The following is an 18001-nucleotide window of genomic DNA, read 5'->3' on the forward strand; positions in this document are numbered from 1 at the left end:
TGAGGTGTGTTTCTGAAGACGTCTGTAAATGAATAGCAAATATTGAAGTTCACTACACTAAAAAACATCTTTTTTGTTGCTCTTTGGGTGTTTTCTCAGTGCTTTGTTGTTTTTTCAGTAGCATATTAGTATTTTCACAAACTCAAACTTTTGAAAAATGTTGGTGAGTGTTCCAGCACAAGGAAGTGTGCACAAAATACCACCCAATTTGACTTAGATGTGTTATGCATAATATGTGATAGAATGAAGAGATATAGCAGAAGAGGATTGACAGCTATGTATCCATGTTTCCTGAGATGTGCAGAGTGCATGAGAAATGTGTTGACATTGGTGAAGTGGCATGCAGCTGTTCATATTGACTGCCATGGACACACACACGTGCTGCATAAAAGTAGCAGATTATTGGAATGATACTCTTAAGGATGCATGATTTCTTTACTATTTCATCATGTTTGGTTGTAGTCAGGGCACACAGAATGCCAGGATATGTGCTTTGTACAGTACAGGGATTTCTGCAAATTTATAGCAAGGGCACTTGACCTAACACCATAAACTCACACACACACACACACACACACACACACACACACACACACACACACACACACACACACACACAGTATATGTGCCATTGTTTACCCTGAACTTTTCTGCAGTTTTTTGTCATACCGAAGTTTATGAGAGTGTGCCAACCCATAACTAAGTGAGGTTGCATGTGTATACATTTTAATCTTGGTATAATTCAAAGTACTCATGGAACAATTCAAAGTACTGTATTTGTCAGATATCTTGTTTCAAATATCTTCTTCTAACCACTGGAATTATTAAACATTAGCCTAACCATTCCAGCAATTTCTACTTCTAATCATAATTACAGTAATTGTCAACTATGCAATTGTAGTTTGGCAGTTAGGCATAAGCCATTATTCTAGCAGTTAGCCAGGAAGATTTAGGTTATGAACTAAACAATCTGCTTCGTGTAATCAAGGGTGCATGGTTTACTGTGATTCTGAGCAAGTCAATTAACCAGTGCTCCTGGTTCAACCCTAAAAGGGGCACTTGGCCCAATGGGCTTACCATATTAAGAAAAAAAACTTACAGAAAATACAAGTTGTGCATTTCAAACACATACCTCAACTACTGCAGGAATATGTGTTCAAATGGCAGCAAACAAAAGTAACTTCTTTAAAGAGTAAAAGTAATGCAACTGGGCTAAATTAGAGCACAGCACTCAACATTTCTCAGTACCAGCTCTCATTTCCTTTGACATAGTAACATCAAGCAAATACTTTTTCAATAATCTTTGTAATGCTATTGAACTGGTTCACAATGATTTTAAACTGAATGTGCTTTGTTGTGTGTAATAATAAATTTAACTGTAACAGAATTGATGCCCTCTAGAAGGGTGCATGATGTTTATTGACTTATTCTGCTTTGTTCCCAGTCAGTAAAAGTATAACAAGCTATCATTTATGAATTGCATTTCACTTAGTGCTTAAGTGAAATATCAGTTTCCGAAGCTTACATTTATTAAAACTGTCTTATTTTTACAGAATACTCGTGTAGTGATTGATCTCTCCTCAGCACTCTGGGATGAATCCCAGTGGAAATTCCCTAATGAGTTCAATCCAGCCAATTTCCTCAATGGTGATGGAGAGTTTGTTAAGCCAGATGCATTTTTACCCTTTTCAGCAGGTAAATTATACATTTGCTGACTCACTGTTTATTTCCATTAAACAAAATGACATAGACATTAAAAAAAATCACATTCTGAATTTAGGTAGTTCAGATAAGAGAGATATTTGTTTTCTTCAAAACACTGTAGCCATAATTTAGCATTTATAGTGAATTTAATCACTGTTTTCTTGTTGTAAACCTAAAAAGTACATATGGAAACTGAATACATCCATAGCTTTCTAAATAGAAATATCAGAATAAATAAAAGGAATAATAACTCTGTTACTTCTCACGGAATCACTTGAGTACTCAAAAAGTTGTTGTCATCTCACAGTAAGACGTCCTGTTCGATTCTCAGCTAAAGCATCTTCTGTGTGGAGACATGCGTGAATGTGCGTACCTTCGTTGAAGGTTGTGCATCAGAGCTGGCAACTCGGCACGTAAAAATCTACTGCCATTCATTAGCGGACCGGAGTTCCGCTGTGGCAACCCCTAACCGGGAAAAGCTGAAAGACACAACAACTCAAGAACTTGAAATATTGCCCTAGCAATGTCCCATTTAATTTTTTAGTTATAGCTACTCATGCAGGAAAAGGGAGTTATGTGACAGATGTAGAGATAGATAAAACATCTAAAGAAAAATAGGTGTAATTGTATTGAGCATTTTGGTACTTCATGGGTGTTGAAGAATATATCTAAAGGGGCAAAACAACATTTGTTTTTTTGCATAAAAATGTCTGCATGCATCTTTATGCATAAGAAAACTTTCTTATGCAAAAACCAAAGGTCCTTTCACTTTACAAACAAAATTACTTTAAAAATTGCTTCCAAACACAGAAGTTTAAACTTACACAGCTGTGTTTAACGCATTAATATTACTTGGTGAGAAGGTGGTGGATTCCGGCACTAATTATGGTGGATTAGTGTGGGTAATGTTTGACCTGAGGCAAAGCTGAAAATACAGTACATAAAAATAAAAGTAAATACCAAAATGCTGAATGAATGCACACGCATATGAAGATAGAAACAAATTAAATAAAAATAACAATAGAAACTCAGTCAAAGATGAGAATCATATGAACAGCTAAACTAAATTAAAAAACAATGTGTTTTTCAGTTTCTGGAGCTTTCACCAAAATCATTGTCCTTTTGAAGATTCTTAGGGTGCCATAGGCATCTCATCAGCTAGACCAATTTAAAAAAAAATGGAAGGGGCATTACTTTTTGTATGTGTGTGTGTGTGTCTTTCAGTTCTTAGAGCTGCCACTATAAAATGATTATTGTTGTGAATATTTTTGAGGTTGTGTTACCTTGGAGACTCTATACATGTTTGTGAACTACTCTGCCTCTGACATGTAAGTCTCCTACTTAACTCAGTCCCCTGCTAGAGTCCATTTGAAGTGTTGTGTAATGTTAGCAACTGTTAATAAACTAACCTGTGGAATAGCATATAACACTTTGCCAGAGGTGTCCCTTGAATGACTACTGTGAAAATCTCAAACCAAAATTCTACACACTTACAAAGTTACAACTCTACACACACACACACACACACACAACTATATATATAATTCATACCTCTAAACTGTACAGATTTTTACAGAATGACCAGATTTTTACCTCATATTTTTGGTCTGTTCCTCATAAAAATAGTGTTTTTTTGACAAATCACTGGGATGATCTAAGGACTAAAGTCAGTAAATAATGACATATGTTTGAGTTTCCAGTCTTCATATCTTTCACAAAATGCATGTTAATACAGATCCTGTTATTCTATCAACTTTCTAAGTTTATAAGAGCAATATTTAAAATGTGTCCCTAATTTTGGGCCTTTGTCCCCCATTGTGTCAGGCTTTTATCCATTTTTCTTGTGCTAAGAGGTTGAGAGGTATGATATATCTAGCTATATATATATATATATATATATATATATATATATATATATGTATAAAAAAAAAAAAAATATATATATATATATATATATATATATATATATATATATATATATATGTATGTATGTAGGTCTACTTCACTTCACTGAAAGCTCATTTCACTGAAACTCATTTGACTGAGCACACTTGACTGAAAGCTCAATTGACTGAAAGCTCATTTTACTGAAACTCATTTCATTGAAAGGTATATGCTCTTTTTCCCTATTGTAGTGTGATCCAGGAGTTAGTATATATAGTAAGGGGGTGTGTGGAGAGCACAGCCCCCCACATTAGGGGTGTGGGGGGTATAACCCCCACCAATTGTATACATTTTAAACCATATACATGGATACTTATAACTCCAATGAATAACTCTTTTTAGAAGACTATATATATATATATATATATATATATATATATATATATATATATATATATATATATATATATATATATATATATACCCAAACTATGTGGGGAGCTTCCCCCCACACCCCCTAATGTGAGGGGGCTGTGTCACCCACACCCCTCTTATTATATATACTAACTCCAGGATTGCACTACAATGGGGAAAAGGGCATATACCTTTCAAAGAAATGAGTTTCAGTCAAATGAGTTTTCAGTGAAGTGAGCTTTCAGTCAAGTGTGCTCAGTCAAATGAGTTTCAGTGAAATGAGCTTTCAGTGAAGTGAAGTAGACCCTAATATATCTTCCTAACTAAATCACTTAGAGCAAGTGCTTTGGGTGTCAGACTGTCCCTGCCCCAGCATTGTTTTCCTTCACTTTGTTATCTTTTAGCTTACTTATTGGCCATATTTTTACTTACCTTAGTCACTCTATTGGAGATTGTTTTTTTTTTAACTACTAACATTTTTCCTGGTGCTGGGAGCAAAACTATTTCACTCATTACATCACTCTTCCCTTTGGAGACTGCCCCTTCCCTATCCCATGTGACCTTTCCTCCTTTTGGAGTTTACTTTAGCCCCTGGGAACCTTGGGCACAATTATTAAATCGTACTGCCTCTAGGTACTGAGCGTCGCCTAACAGCCTGCACTCCAGTAAGCTACTACAAGTTTTTTGTTGTCATTCATAAATTTGTTGAGACTATAGTTACACTTACTACTTCTGTTATACATCTGGAACACTTGATGTTAGCTTTTTAGTATAGCATAGCCAGCTAATACGCTTATTATGTTAAGAAAGATGTGTTTGTATAACATTGCAAGTAAGCTGCAGCTTTATTACAACATGCTTTAATGAGGAGAGAGCTCTGTTTGCTGGTGTTTGTTTAGTGATGGAGCCATAGCTCTCTGCTTGTATTTGGGGCTCGCATTATATTTTTCATTACTGGTTAACTGATTGCATGCGTATCTTCTATGACATACCATTTCCTCTGTTTAACTGATGATAAGCACATATTCCTTTTATTAGGCACCAGACAACATTCTTGAAAGTGCCGTATATCCTGTTTCATACCCTGGTGATTCACTCCCTGTAATTAATACCCTCCTGTGTATACAGCATTTACACTGTATTGCTACTCTTTATAGCATTTTTACTTTAATAGTACCACTGCTTTTATAATGTTTAACTGTTGTAACTGTCATGTTAGCTACAAATATTCTTTATGTGTCTTATATGGATGTATGCCAGATGCTACTAAGGGCCCACACATGGAAGTATTGCTGTTCAGTTTACTATCATTTTGTTGTTTTCACTGCAAGTGAGTTATCATTTCTATGAACCATAAAAACGAAGATCCACTTTAGCAAATGACAAAAATGTCGAATGCAGAAGTGGTGAATGTTCGAATTCAACATAATTTGAACATTCACACACTTCTGCAAATGGAATTACTGTGTGTTGCACCCCCAAATCCCCTGCTACTTAGATATACAAGCTCCAAGATCTGCAAGAAAATGTAGAAACGCACAACAGCGGATGCTGTATTGCATTTGCTGTTGTACATTTCTACACTTTTGCATTCAATCTTCTGATTCTACCAAATGGATCAATTCGGACTACTGCAAATTGCACAGAGTCTGATTGCCCATTTGATAGTAAACCTTGCTGTCTATGACATTCAAATGGTGTGGTACTAGATGAGGTTTTTATTCTACATGTATGTACTGTTTAGCAACACCGCAGAGTCCTACTCTGTATTTCAGGCATCTCTGTATATCATTTGTGTAACTGGATTGTTTTTCACTCTATCTTTCTTTTATCTCTCACTAGTTCCCCTACACTCTGCTGTTCTTAGTGAAGCCAACCCTATGGAAGCTCTGCCCTGTCTCTAAGCAAACGGGTTCACCTCTGCAACTTAGGGATATAAACCTGCAAGAGAAACTTCACTAAAATTTAATGTATGTGTTAGCGCCCACTACTAATTACCATTAATGACCACTGACCTCCTCTTTTACATACTTTTGGGAGCACACTGCTAGAGATCCTCTGTCACCTCTATAGTGTTGCTTTGTTTTGTACTACCATACCCGCAGGGAATTAGATCTCCCCCTTATTCTTGTTACTTAAAGCTATGCCTACTGTCTTGACAGCCCTGCCCAGCTCAGTTAACACTATAATTATCTCTACTATATCTTTCCAAGGAACATTATAGATTTATCCTACACACCAAGCTAAATCTCTTAGATTAAGTGCTCTGGGTGTCAGACTTTCCCTGTCCTCCCTGCCCTGGCATTGTTTCCCCTCACTTTGTTAGCTTTTAGCTTACTTATTGACCAGATTTTCAATTACCTTAGTCACTATATTGGAGATTTTTTTTAGCTACTAACATCTTTCCTGGGACTTAGTGCAACCTGCTCCATTTGCCCTCCACTTTGCTCTGGGCTCACTTCACTTCACTCCCCTACCCTACCCCCATTCCCAACCACCTCCATTTCAATTACATTTATACTTTCCATAGCCCCTCCCCTTCCTGTCTAATTTGCAAGAGAAGCCCTTACACTATCACTGGTATCCTCCTACTTACTCCATCCTAATTATACAATCACCAGTATCTTTCTCCTCACTCCACCCTAATTAAACACTGTTTACATCCCAAGGTAAAACACCCATGCAGCTACTGTTTCCTTTCCAGCAGTTACCTCTTTCTTCTCCTTTAACTAGAGTACCAGTATCATGTCTTAACATGGTCTATACCTTAAAACTTTGTATTACCATAATCACCCTTACTACCACTTTTTTCTTTCTATCCCACACCACCTCTATCCTTACTAAATTCCATTCCCCAACAAAAATATCTCCCACATTGTCCATAGCACCCCACTCTAATGCCAACAGTTTTTCCAACATCTCCTTTTCTTTGTTAAACTACTATACTTGTCACCTAGCAAAGTTAAGATTCTTTGTTAACACAACCAAACTAAAATTAACTTACAATCCCCTCCTTAAGCCTCTCTCCTAAACCCAACATCTGTCCATCCTTACATATCATTACCAGGCCCTCTCTCTATGTGGTGACATTCACCCCAGTCTAGGACCAAGTAACTATTCAACTCACAACCTTTCTTCCAGTACCAGAAACCTTTGCATTACTACAATTAATGTACGTAATATCTATAACAAAACCACAGAATTCCATGCCTGGCTCTTACACTACTCCCCATATATTGTAGCACTCACTGAGACTGGTTAAATGACTGACTCCAGAAAAAAAGGTGGAGGTGTTGCATTAATCTAATGTGACACTTTAACTATTACTCCATACTTCAAACCTATACCAACATTTGAAAATATGATGTTACTACTAGCAAATCTTTATATGAACAGCAAAAAGCAATTATGTACTGCTGTACTTTATATTCCACCTGGTCAAAATATACCTACTCTGGAAGACCTACTATCCTGGACAACCCTTAATGTATTTATTTATTTTTTATTTTTTTATTGACATTTGTTAACGGGTTTAGTCCAGCTGGGTTAGAAACCCATTTTCAGTGGAGGCCTGAGGATAAAAGCTCCAGTTAAAGATATACAATATAAATCTAGTTACATCCAGTGTATGATTTACAGAGATAAACAATTTTACAGTTAGTTACATTCATTTAACATTTTGCAGCAAAAAAGATACCACTTAGTCTAAGATTCCCATTTAGTTTACAATATGAGAAGGTTGTGAAGAAATGGTAAAACAAGGTCCAGGTACATCTAGAAATCTGTTAGTCATAAGTAAAGAATAAAGCCAAAAGAGAAAAGCTGCTAGTCATATCTAAAGCTAAAGCCAAGAGAGGGGTAAGATATATACATAATAGGAAGAGTAGAGGAGGAATTAAGTGTAGGATAGTATACCAGCATGAGACTTTGTATATGTAAAAATATTTAGATATGAATAATCCCTGTGATTACAAAGTGTATTTGTTTTATACTTGAGAGATTTGGTAGGCTGTACATAGCAGTCAAGGTAGAAAGGGTAGGAGTTAGGAACTTTAAAAGTGGGGGTTAGGAGAGCTTATGGCAGGGACAAGTTTTGGAGGTGAGCAGATGCTCTTTAAGTTCCTTTTTAAAGTGAGATAGGTGTATAATAGTACGTAGGTCTAAGGGTAGTTTGTTCCAGGACTGGGCAATTGAGCATTTGTATAATAATTTACCCACATTTTTCTTTGGTGAATGGACTGCTAGTAGTTGCTGGTTAGAGGTGTGCAGGGGCCGAGATGGGGAGTAGGTGGATACAAGGGTAGAGAGATCTGGACAGGAAGATGGTTTATATAGTATAGACTGTATAATTTGGAATTGGGATGTTAACAGTAGTTGTGGGAATTTAAGCTATTGGAGGGAGTTAAGGGCAAGGCAGTGATGTGAGGTGTAGTGAGAGTTGGTAATGAATCTAGCAATTTTATGGTATGTTTGTTGGAGTTTAGTCAAGGTAGTGTGCTGGATAAAGGTTAGTACTGTAGAAGCATAGAGAAGTGAGGGTAGCAGGAATGCCTGAGCTAGTGTGAGTCTGGCATTTGGAGTTAGAAACTTTTTATTATGCTACAGCAAACCTAGTTTCTGGTTTGTTTTTTTATACATTGGAGAAGGTGTAAGTTGAACTTGAGATCATCATCTGTTATGACACCTAAGAGTTTAGTCTGTGATTCAGGCCAAATGATTGTGTTGTTGGAGAAAGTGATAGTAAAGGTGGATTTATGGTGGGATAGAGAGCGGGGGAGAAAAAGCAAGAGCTTAGTCTTTTTGGGGTTGAGGATGAGATGATTATCTGATAACCATTTTTCAGTGGTATGAAAGGTGTGTTGAGTAAGGCAATGTAGTTCTGAGATGTTAGAGATGGAGATCAGTGTTGAGTCATCTGCATATTGGATGAGGGAAGAGTGTGTGCAAGATGCGTAGAGCTCATTTGTGAAAACATTAAAAAGTAAGGGACCCAAGATGGAGCCCTGAGGGACTCCAGTAGGGACTGAAATATAGGGAGAGTAGGAAGAAAGCTACTTGACAGATTATTGTCTACAAGAAAGGTAGCTGGAGAACCAGGTAAGGGAGGTAGCAGATAGATTAAGGTATGCAAGTTTAGTTAGGAGGATGGAGTGAGATACTGTGTCAAAGGCTTTGGAGAGGTCAAGGAAGAGACAGGATATGAGTAGATTGTTGTCACAAGCCTCTGCTATGGTGTGTGTGAAAGATAGAAGGGCAGTAGATGTACTATGGTTGGGGCGGAAACCATGTTGTGTGGGAGTGAGAAGGTTTTGCTGGAGGAGGTATGTCAGGAGTTGTGAGTGAATACATTTTTCTAGTATCTTAGAGAGGGGTGATAGGATGGCAATAGGATAATAGTTATATGGGTCAGTAGAATTACCACCTTTGTGGAGAGGGACAGTGTAGAAAGATTTCCATATTCATGGAACTGTAGCTTCCTGGATGGATCTACTGATGAGAATTGACACAGGACAGGCTATAGAGTCAGCAGAAAGTTTGAGGAAAGATGGGGGGAGATTATCAAAGGAGGGAGAGTAGGGTTTAAGTTTCAAAGTAAGTAATTTAATGTAGGAGGTGGAGACAGGTTGAATGGAGAAGAGATTTTTATTTAGATGGGTTGGTGGAGTAGTTGTGTTTGGGTTGGTGTGAGTGAGGTTCTGGACTGTTTCAATAAAATGCTTGTTAAGGAAAGTAGCAGTTTCTTGTGGTGATTTGTTTGGGTAAGGAGAGGGATTTGAAGGGCAACCAGGAGAGAAGATACTGTTGAGGGTAGCCCAAAATTTACAGGGGTTGGATTTGTTGTCTAGTTGTGCAGAGCTATAGTAGGATATTTTGTCCTTATTAGTTAGTTTCTTGACTAGATTCCTCAGTTCTCTTCTTCTTCTTCTTCTTTCGGCTTTTCCCGTTTAGGGGTCGCCACAGTGGATCACATGTCCGCACATGATTGGCAGTGGAGTTTTACAGTGTTGAGTTGCCAACCCGACGCCCAACCTTCCACAGAAGGCACACATACACACTCACACCTAGGGCCAATTTAGAGTGTCCAATCCACCTACAGTATGTCTTTGGGATGTGGGAGGAAACCGGAGCACCCAGAGGAAAACCACGCGACCACAGGGAGGCATGCAGACTCTGCACAGAAGGCATCCTAGCCGAGGATCGAACCAGGGAACCTCTTGCTGTGAGGCGACAACACTAACTGCTGCACCAGATTCCTCAGTTCTCTATATTTTTAAAATAGAGAAGGTTCCTTTGTTTTATGCCAGGCTTTCCGGGTGCTGTCTCTTTTATGCATTTGGGAACTGGTATCTTTAGAGAGCCAGGGAGCATAATTTGATTTGATTCTAATTTTTCTGGAGGGAGCAAGGGAGTTAAGGGTGTGTAGGAAAATGTTGTTGAATTTGTTGACTGCGTCATCGAGTGGGAGAAGTCTAAGGATGGACCAGTCAAAGCTAGACAGTATGGAGTTGAATAGGGAGGTATTAAAGTTACATAGTTTACGATAGTCTCTGTAGTGGTGTGCCTTGTGTGAGTGGGTAGAGTGCCTAAGGATGTAAGTGGGGAGATGGTCACTTAGAGAGTTAGGTAAGGTTGTGGAGTTTTGGCAGAGGAAGGGGGAATTAGTTAGAATCCAGTCAATGGTTGAGCTGGAGGATAATCCTCTAGACAAGTGGGTGGGGGATGTTATCAATTGGTGGAAGCCATGGAGGTTGATGCTGAGTTGGGGTGAGTCAGCAGTAAGTTTGGATCAGTCAGTATTGACATCACCTAGAATTAGGGTTCTGTACTGTATATTAGGAGTAAACCAGGATAGGATGTTTTCCAGGATGGGTATATTGTTTCCTGAGGGGATGTAGATGGCAACAATAGCAACTTTTTTGTGTGAGTTAAGATGGCAGTTCAGGATGATAAGTTCAGCTGGGTGGAAGTCAAGGATAGGGTTAGTGACAGGTGAGAGATTTAGGCCATCTTTGTAGAGGATGGCTACTACACCTCCCTTCTTTGGGCTTCTGTCAAGGTTATATATGTTATAGCTGGGTGTGAGTTGTTTTTTATTAGTGATATGAGGTTTCAGCCAAGTTTCAGAAAGAATGTGTGGGATAGTTTTTGCTATCCAGGAGTGAAGTTCTGTAATTTTGTTGGTTAGGCTTTGTATATTCATGGAGCAGATAGATGTTTCAGTAAGGGTGTGTTTGTGCTATGGGAATGCGTTAGGTTGTGAGAGTGTGATGATGAGGGAGTAGAGGGAGAACTTAGTGAAGTGAGATTGAAGGTGAAGGGAGAGGGGCCTGGATTAGGGTGGATGTCACCAGAGCATAGTAGATTAGTGATGTGACAAGTGAGTGAAGGTAACAGGGGATTGTAAAATTTAGTTTTGTATTTGGGAGAGTATGAAGGGGTATAAAATATAGTTAGTTTGTAGAGACAGGAGGGAGAGAAGTTAAAGAGAGATGTTGAGATACTGATGTAACTGTCAGAATGTATATTTAAATAGGAACAGGAGGTTGGGGAGTAGGTGAGAAGGTGGGGAAGGTATGAGTGATAAGAGGTAATAGCAGAGAGGAATAGGAATAGGAATAGGAAAGTAGTGGTAAAGAGAAGGAGTTGTATTATTATTTTGATTTGTTATAGGTGTGTGTAGGTAAGTAATAGTCTACAGTATAGCTAAGAAGGTCAGGTATGTAGCTGGTGTTGTTAGCTAGGGTTGGAGGGTAAGGTTTATGTATAATGTTGCTGGAGAGGGGAGGGGTTAAATTACAGGCAGGAAGTGGAAAGTGATTGACTGGGCTGAGAGGAAGGGCAGGGATAGTCAAGTATAAATGTAATTGATGTGGGGTGGGTGGGAGTGGAGGTAGGGTAGGGGAGCGAAGAGAGCCCGAGCCTAGCGAGGGCGAATGGAGTGGGTCAGCACCCACGGAGAAGATCCCAAGAACAATCAGAAAATCAGGTAAGTATGGTAGACTAGAGAGCAAGAGAAGGAAGGGGGAAGAGTATGTCAGCATGAATGGACTAGACTGATTGGCTCTGTAGAGATTAAAAGGCAGTAGATTAGGAGTACAGAAAGACCAGGAGATGGGCAGGGCAGATAGAGGAGTGCAGTTTGCAGTTGCAAAGGCAATAAAAATAGGATAAGCAGAGAGAGGTAGTGGGAGAGGTTGCACTGAGCAGGTAAGGTAGATGGTAGATTACAGAGTGGGGAGCAGGTTAGCACAAGAGAAACAGGAAAAAGGCCTGGGGATGTGCAATAGTTTGGCCACCACAGGAGCAGCAGTACAGGTAGCAGGTAGTACAGCAATTAACAGTTTAGGCTGGACATACTTAGAATACACTCTTGATGTATAGGAATCTTGACCTCAGGAGGTTCCAGGCAGGGTTGATCAGTAGGCTTGGAAGCTGAAGAAGATTAGCTACCTACAAAAAATAAAAGAGAGAAAGGAGGGGTTATTGGAAAAAAGGATGCTCAAATAACTGGGGCTACTGAAAACCACAATCAAAGGTATTATTGTGAAAGGACACGGGTAACACAGTGTAGCATGAGAGAGTGGCTGAAGGTGAGTGCTGCAATAGACAAACATAAGAGGAGATAGGGACAAGGAGTAATTGTAGGGCCTAGTGTGTGTTCAGCGTGGGGGAAGCAAGTGCTGGTATGAAAAACTATGGAGAGAGAAATGTAGTCTAAGGATGACAGGGGGATATAAAGGTGAAACAGTAATGTAATGGGGAAGTTAACTGGAAAGAGTAATGTGAGAAACAATATGTATATGGGTTTAGACAGATGAGGGTAAGGGTGAGCAGCAGCAGACACTAGAATGCAGTACAGTAAAAATGGTATGCATAAACATTCACCGATAGTAATCCTAGCACAGTAACTAAGGTGACTAGTACCTAGAAAGTGAACTACAAATGTGCTGGTTGGAAAATGCTAGAACAATCAGTAGACATTAATATACACACATACAAGACATTCAACAAGTGTACTCCTCTCAGTGTATTAAAAAGACTACTACATAGACACTCAATAGAACTGTACTGGTAAAAATGCATTGAGTATAGAAAACAACAATCACTGTAGCAAAATTGGCTTCAACAACATAGTACAGGAGAAAAACAGGATGCTAAATAGAGCTCAAAACCCTGTGTAACAGTCATCATGGTGACTCCCAAGAATATCCAGATGAAACAGCGTTTCCCACAGGAGTAGATCAAAGACTAGTTATGCAGGCAGAGAGTAAACATTTCCCTTAACAGTAATAACTGTTCTAGTACAGACCCAGCAACACAAATTAGACAAAAGAGCAGTATTGACTATTTAACTGGGCTGGCAAGATAGGTTAGGAAGCGTAAACTAGAGTCCTTTGAGAACGTAGAAGTTGCTCCACAGCAGAATGCAAATGTCCTCAACTGAATTCAAAGTCGTATAGTAAATGAAAAGAATGAGTGACATTCAGCTATCAGCATAAGGCCTGGAAACAGAACACCATTACCTGCAGAGATACTCTTTCCATATTACGACATGACTAAGGGGCCAGCAATAAAGTTTAGGATTATATAAGTAACAGCTCTTTAGGAGTCCCTGCAAAAGCGCTGTAGAAAGAACGCTAGAGTGACAAACAAACTAGCAAAGCAGACACCAAAATTTGCCAAGGCAGGAACCCTTCCTAATACCTTTAGTGACCATCTACCTGTATCGAATGAAACCATCATTCTTGGTGACACTAATCTAAATTGGCAAACTCTCATCATCAACACTAAGTAGTATAAATTTACATAAGTTTACTCAACTCATCACAGACCCCACACGTAGGGTGAATAAACAGACTGAGTCAACCTTAGACTGGATAAACGTCTCACACCCTCAAAAATTAGCCAAGGCATGAACCCTTCCTAATACCTTTAATGACTATCTACCTGGCTATATCAATAAAACCCAAACATAAATAGACAAACTGCATTCTCTATGAACAACTAGGAATCTCACCCAATTCAATCAACAATATTTCTCGATACACTAAAAACCCACAACTGGTACGCTATCAAAATTCTCTCATAGATGAAGTAATTAACTATTTCACCAACATCTTTCTTGATACACTAAACAGTCTTGCCACTACATGTACCAAAAGAAGTAATTTTAACCATGCCCTTTCGCTAACAAAACAAACTAAACAGTTGCTTACTGCAAGTGATAAAGCCTGGAAAGAATGGCTTAGAAATAAAACCCCACAAAATGAACTCAAATATAAGCAACTGTGCAACAATGCCAGAAAGCAGGTCATCACTGATAAAAAAAGCTATTTCTCCACTAAACTTTCAACCCAACAAAACAACCCTAAAATATTCTGGAACTCTGTTTCCTCTCTCCTAAATCCTGGTACTCAGTACAATCCTACCCCTCACCAAACAAAGACCCACAAGAAATTGCCCAAGCTTTCAATTCTCACTTTATTGAAACTATCCAAATACTTGTTAATGACTTCGCTTTACACATTAATAAAAATACAAATAGCAATGAAAACAAGAATAACTTTTCTAACCCTCTCTCAAATCTTGACTCTCTTCTCGAAATTGCAGCTCAAAATATATCCCATCTAATCCTCCATTTGCCATATAACCTGTACCCACCTCTCTAGTGCACAACCTACTTTCAAAACTAAAGCCATGCTCCACCTCTGCTGACAGTCTCCCAGCTGAATACCTAAAACTTGCAGCTGATTCAATAGCATTCCCAGTTAGCATTCACTTTAATCGATCAATTCAGAATCATATGTCCCACAACTCTGGAAAACTCAATTATTACTCTCCTACATAAAGGTGGAAATACCAGTAATCCATCTAACTGCCAGCCCATCTCTATACTTTCATCTCTATCTAAAATCCTGAAAGCTTTACAGCTTGTTGAATCGCTCCACCTTGTTGATTTGCTTCATTAGCATACAATTCAGCTACTTATGCTGTAATTTACATGTCAGGGAAATTGCCATGCTTGCCCATGAGGGCACACTGCTACATGGAGTTTACTGAATCTAAAAATATTCGTGGCTGTATGCGCATTACGCAGTGACATGCAAATGGTCAAAAATGACCATGTAGGCTTTGTTGAATCCCCCCTGTAAACTATGCATTAGATGTTCCAGTCACTGTCATTGAAAGTGATCTGCTTAAGTTCTCTTATAGTAAATCTTTCTTTGCTTTATATGGATTTTTATATGGAAGATAGCAAAGTATAAATTACTTGTTACTACTATGTATAACTTAGATCTAATAAACTCTGAAAAGGGCAAAAGTGCTCATATCTTGCTTTAACTTTATAAGCCATGGTTTCATCAATTAACGCTAGCTTGAATCTTTTTTTTTTCATTTTAATACGAATACAAATAGAACTTTTGCATGGATCTTACACAAAGTTATGACAGTCTGTTTTAGTAATCTGTATGTCAAAATCAATCCTGTACAATTAGTTTTTCCATTTTTTGAAAAAAAAAATTATTTATTTATTTTTGACATTTATTGACCGGGAAGTCCACTGTGCCATAGGACCCATTTTTTAGTGGAGGCCCAGGTAGAAAAGTTCCAGCAATAGAGCATTTTTTATGTACCATCAGCTTAAGTGGGGTAGTCCAGATCAGGTTTTAAATATTACAAATGAAGCAGAGATACAGAAAAACTTACAACTGAAGCAGAGATAGATAAAAAATGCAATCCAGTGTTCTAACATTTAATTAATTCTATGTATACAGTCACAGAAGCAAAATTAGAAACATACAAGTTAATTATATAGTAATAGAAGAAAAACTAGGGAAGAATTATACAGTATTAGAAGAAAACGTAGAGAAGAAGACAAGATAGGGAATTATTGGTTGACATTTTTAAGGTAGTAAAGTATTTGGTGGGTTTAGTAGCCATAAATATCTTTAAAGTGGTTTAATTATATGATTATAGGAACAGACATGGTTATTGAGATAGTGTTCTTTCAGTGATGATTTGAATGTTTTTACAGAGTCTAGTTGGGTGATAGAATGAGGGAGTGCATTCCACAGTTTAGTGGTTTACCTTTACAAAACCAAATCACAGTGGTGCAATTGCTCATATGAGCGAATCGTAACCACAAAACTCATAACAGAGACAATTTAACATTTTCGAAAATCAGCAAATTGAAAAGCAGATTTGCTGATTTTCAAACATAAATATCGAAAAAATATAAAAAAAATCTAATGAATTGTAAAGCAGGGAACCTTTTTCCATTCGGCTTTTGCAAACATTGCAAACGGCCTTTCAGACAATTGCTGTTCACCCTTGTGCAATACGCACACATGAAGATAAATCAGTTTAGCAATGGCATGGGAATAGAAGCATTTTCCAGCTCTTTTGTTGGGTTTAGTTACCATTAGGAGTTGTTTCATAGAGTACCTGAGTTTGTATTAAAGTTTGAAGGAATAGGTATTAATTTGGGTTGTATAGGAATTTGTGGGTAAGAGCAAGTTGGGCATAATAAAGATAATGAGGGAATTCAAACTAGATTAAAGTTTTAATGGCTAGGCAGTGATGTGTGTGACTTGGCATATTGGAGACAAACATAACTATTTTATAATAGCATGACTGTAGTCTGCATGAGAGATGTGTGTAGGTTAGTGAAAATGGGGCTGCCACAGACTAGGGAAGGGACAAGTAGACTATTTGTGAACTTTAACTTTGTGGACATGTCCAAAATAGAGTTTATGCCTAAAGAGCTTACCAAGTTTAAAATGGGTCTTTTTGATTGCACTGATTATTTTCAAAAGAGAGTTTATCATCAATTGTTATGCCAAGAAGTTTTGATGCTTTTACAATTTCAATTCCTGTATTGTTTTGTGAAAATATTTTAAAGTCTAGAGTTAGATGTTTGGATGAGAAAAGTAAAAGTTTTGATTTTTTTGGGGATTAAGTAGCAGTTGAGCCCATTAAGCAAGGATTCAGGACAGGGGAGTAATAAGAGCAACATATCCTTGCTGGTGCCTTAACAGTAGCTCAGCTTGGTCTCCCTCTAAAGAACAGCATACCTTTGCATGTGCCGTAACATGAACTCACCTTTGCTCTCCCACCAAAAGAGCTGTCTATGCTTATTTGTGCCATCCAATCTGCCCTTCATTTGATGTCAGCTGCATGTCATGGTATTCCCAGTTAGTATGCTCACACATTTTAAGGTAAATGATGCAGACTGGCTTACACACTACATCTCTCTGAATACTGATCAATTAACTGATGAATGACCAAGAAATACAGAAAGGTAAAACTGAGCTGAATATTTACAAGCAATAATTATAACAGGCCATGTGATCACTAAATGCAGTACCTCCAAATGTATTAAATATAATAAATGTACAAATAACAGCTTATACCTTGAGATCAATGTACTTTAAGTTGCACTTGATTTTGTGAAGAATTACTTAATTTCTTTGCTGCAAAGCTGTTTGTGACGAAGGTGGATAAGGCACCCATACTGTTTTCTTTAGGTGCATTGTAGTGAGAGTTGAAATCCAGACAGATAGACAGATAGAACCCACAATGTGAAAGTAGCAGACTCCAGGTCAGACTGTAGACCAGTCACAAGTCGAGTCCCATAGGGATTGGTCCTGGGTCCTCTCCTGTTTGGCATCTACTTCTCAAAAGTCTAGACCAACACAGTCTGGTTGACCAAGTTCTCCGATGACTGCAAGCTGAGAGCCATTATTAACTCCCCAAGTGATGTAGACATCCTACAGGAAGGCCTCACTGAGACCAATGACTGGTGTTGAAACCATGGCCTTAAGCCTAATGTCAAAAAATGCACCGTCATCCCATTTGGGAAAAACTTAGTTCCCACTAATTACCACATCGATGGGAGCCCACTGAACACTGAAGGTTTTATAAGAGATCTTGGGACGCAGGTTGACAGCAACCTCTCCTTTGACGAACATATTGCCACAGTGATCATAAAGTCCTT

The 18001-nt window shown here is 38.3% G+C and overlaps 1 protein-coding gene across 1 annotated transcript in view; it reads left to right on the forward strand.

Annotated features, from left to right (window-relative positions):
• The window catches only part of LOC122809630 (cytochrome P450 2D26-like), an 844591-nt gene that overhangs the window by 767911 nt on the left and 58679 nt on the right, over nucleotides 1-18001 (forward strand). The window contains exon 8 of the mRNA XM_044081265.1: nucleotides 1554-1695. Coding sequence (XP_043937200.1) covers nucleotides 1554-1695 — 142 coding nt within the window. The remainder of the gene's footprint in view (nucleotides 1-1553; nucleotides 1696-18001) is intronic.

The sequence above is a fragment of the Protopterus annectens genome, chromosome 8.part0 (genome assembly GCF_019279795.1).
Source record: "Protopterus annectens isolate FY-2018-M chromosome 8.part0, PAN1.0, whole genome shotgun sequence".
Classification (NCBI taxonomy): Eukaryota; Metazoa; Chordata; order Ceratodontiformes; family Protopteridae; genus Protopterus; species Protopterus annectens.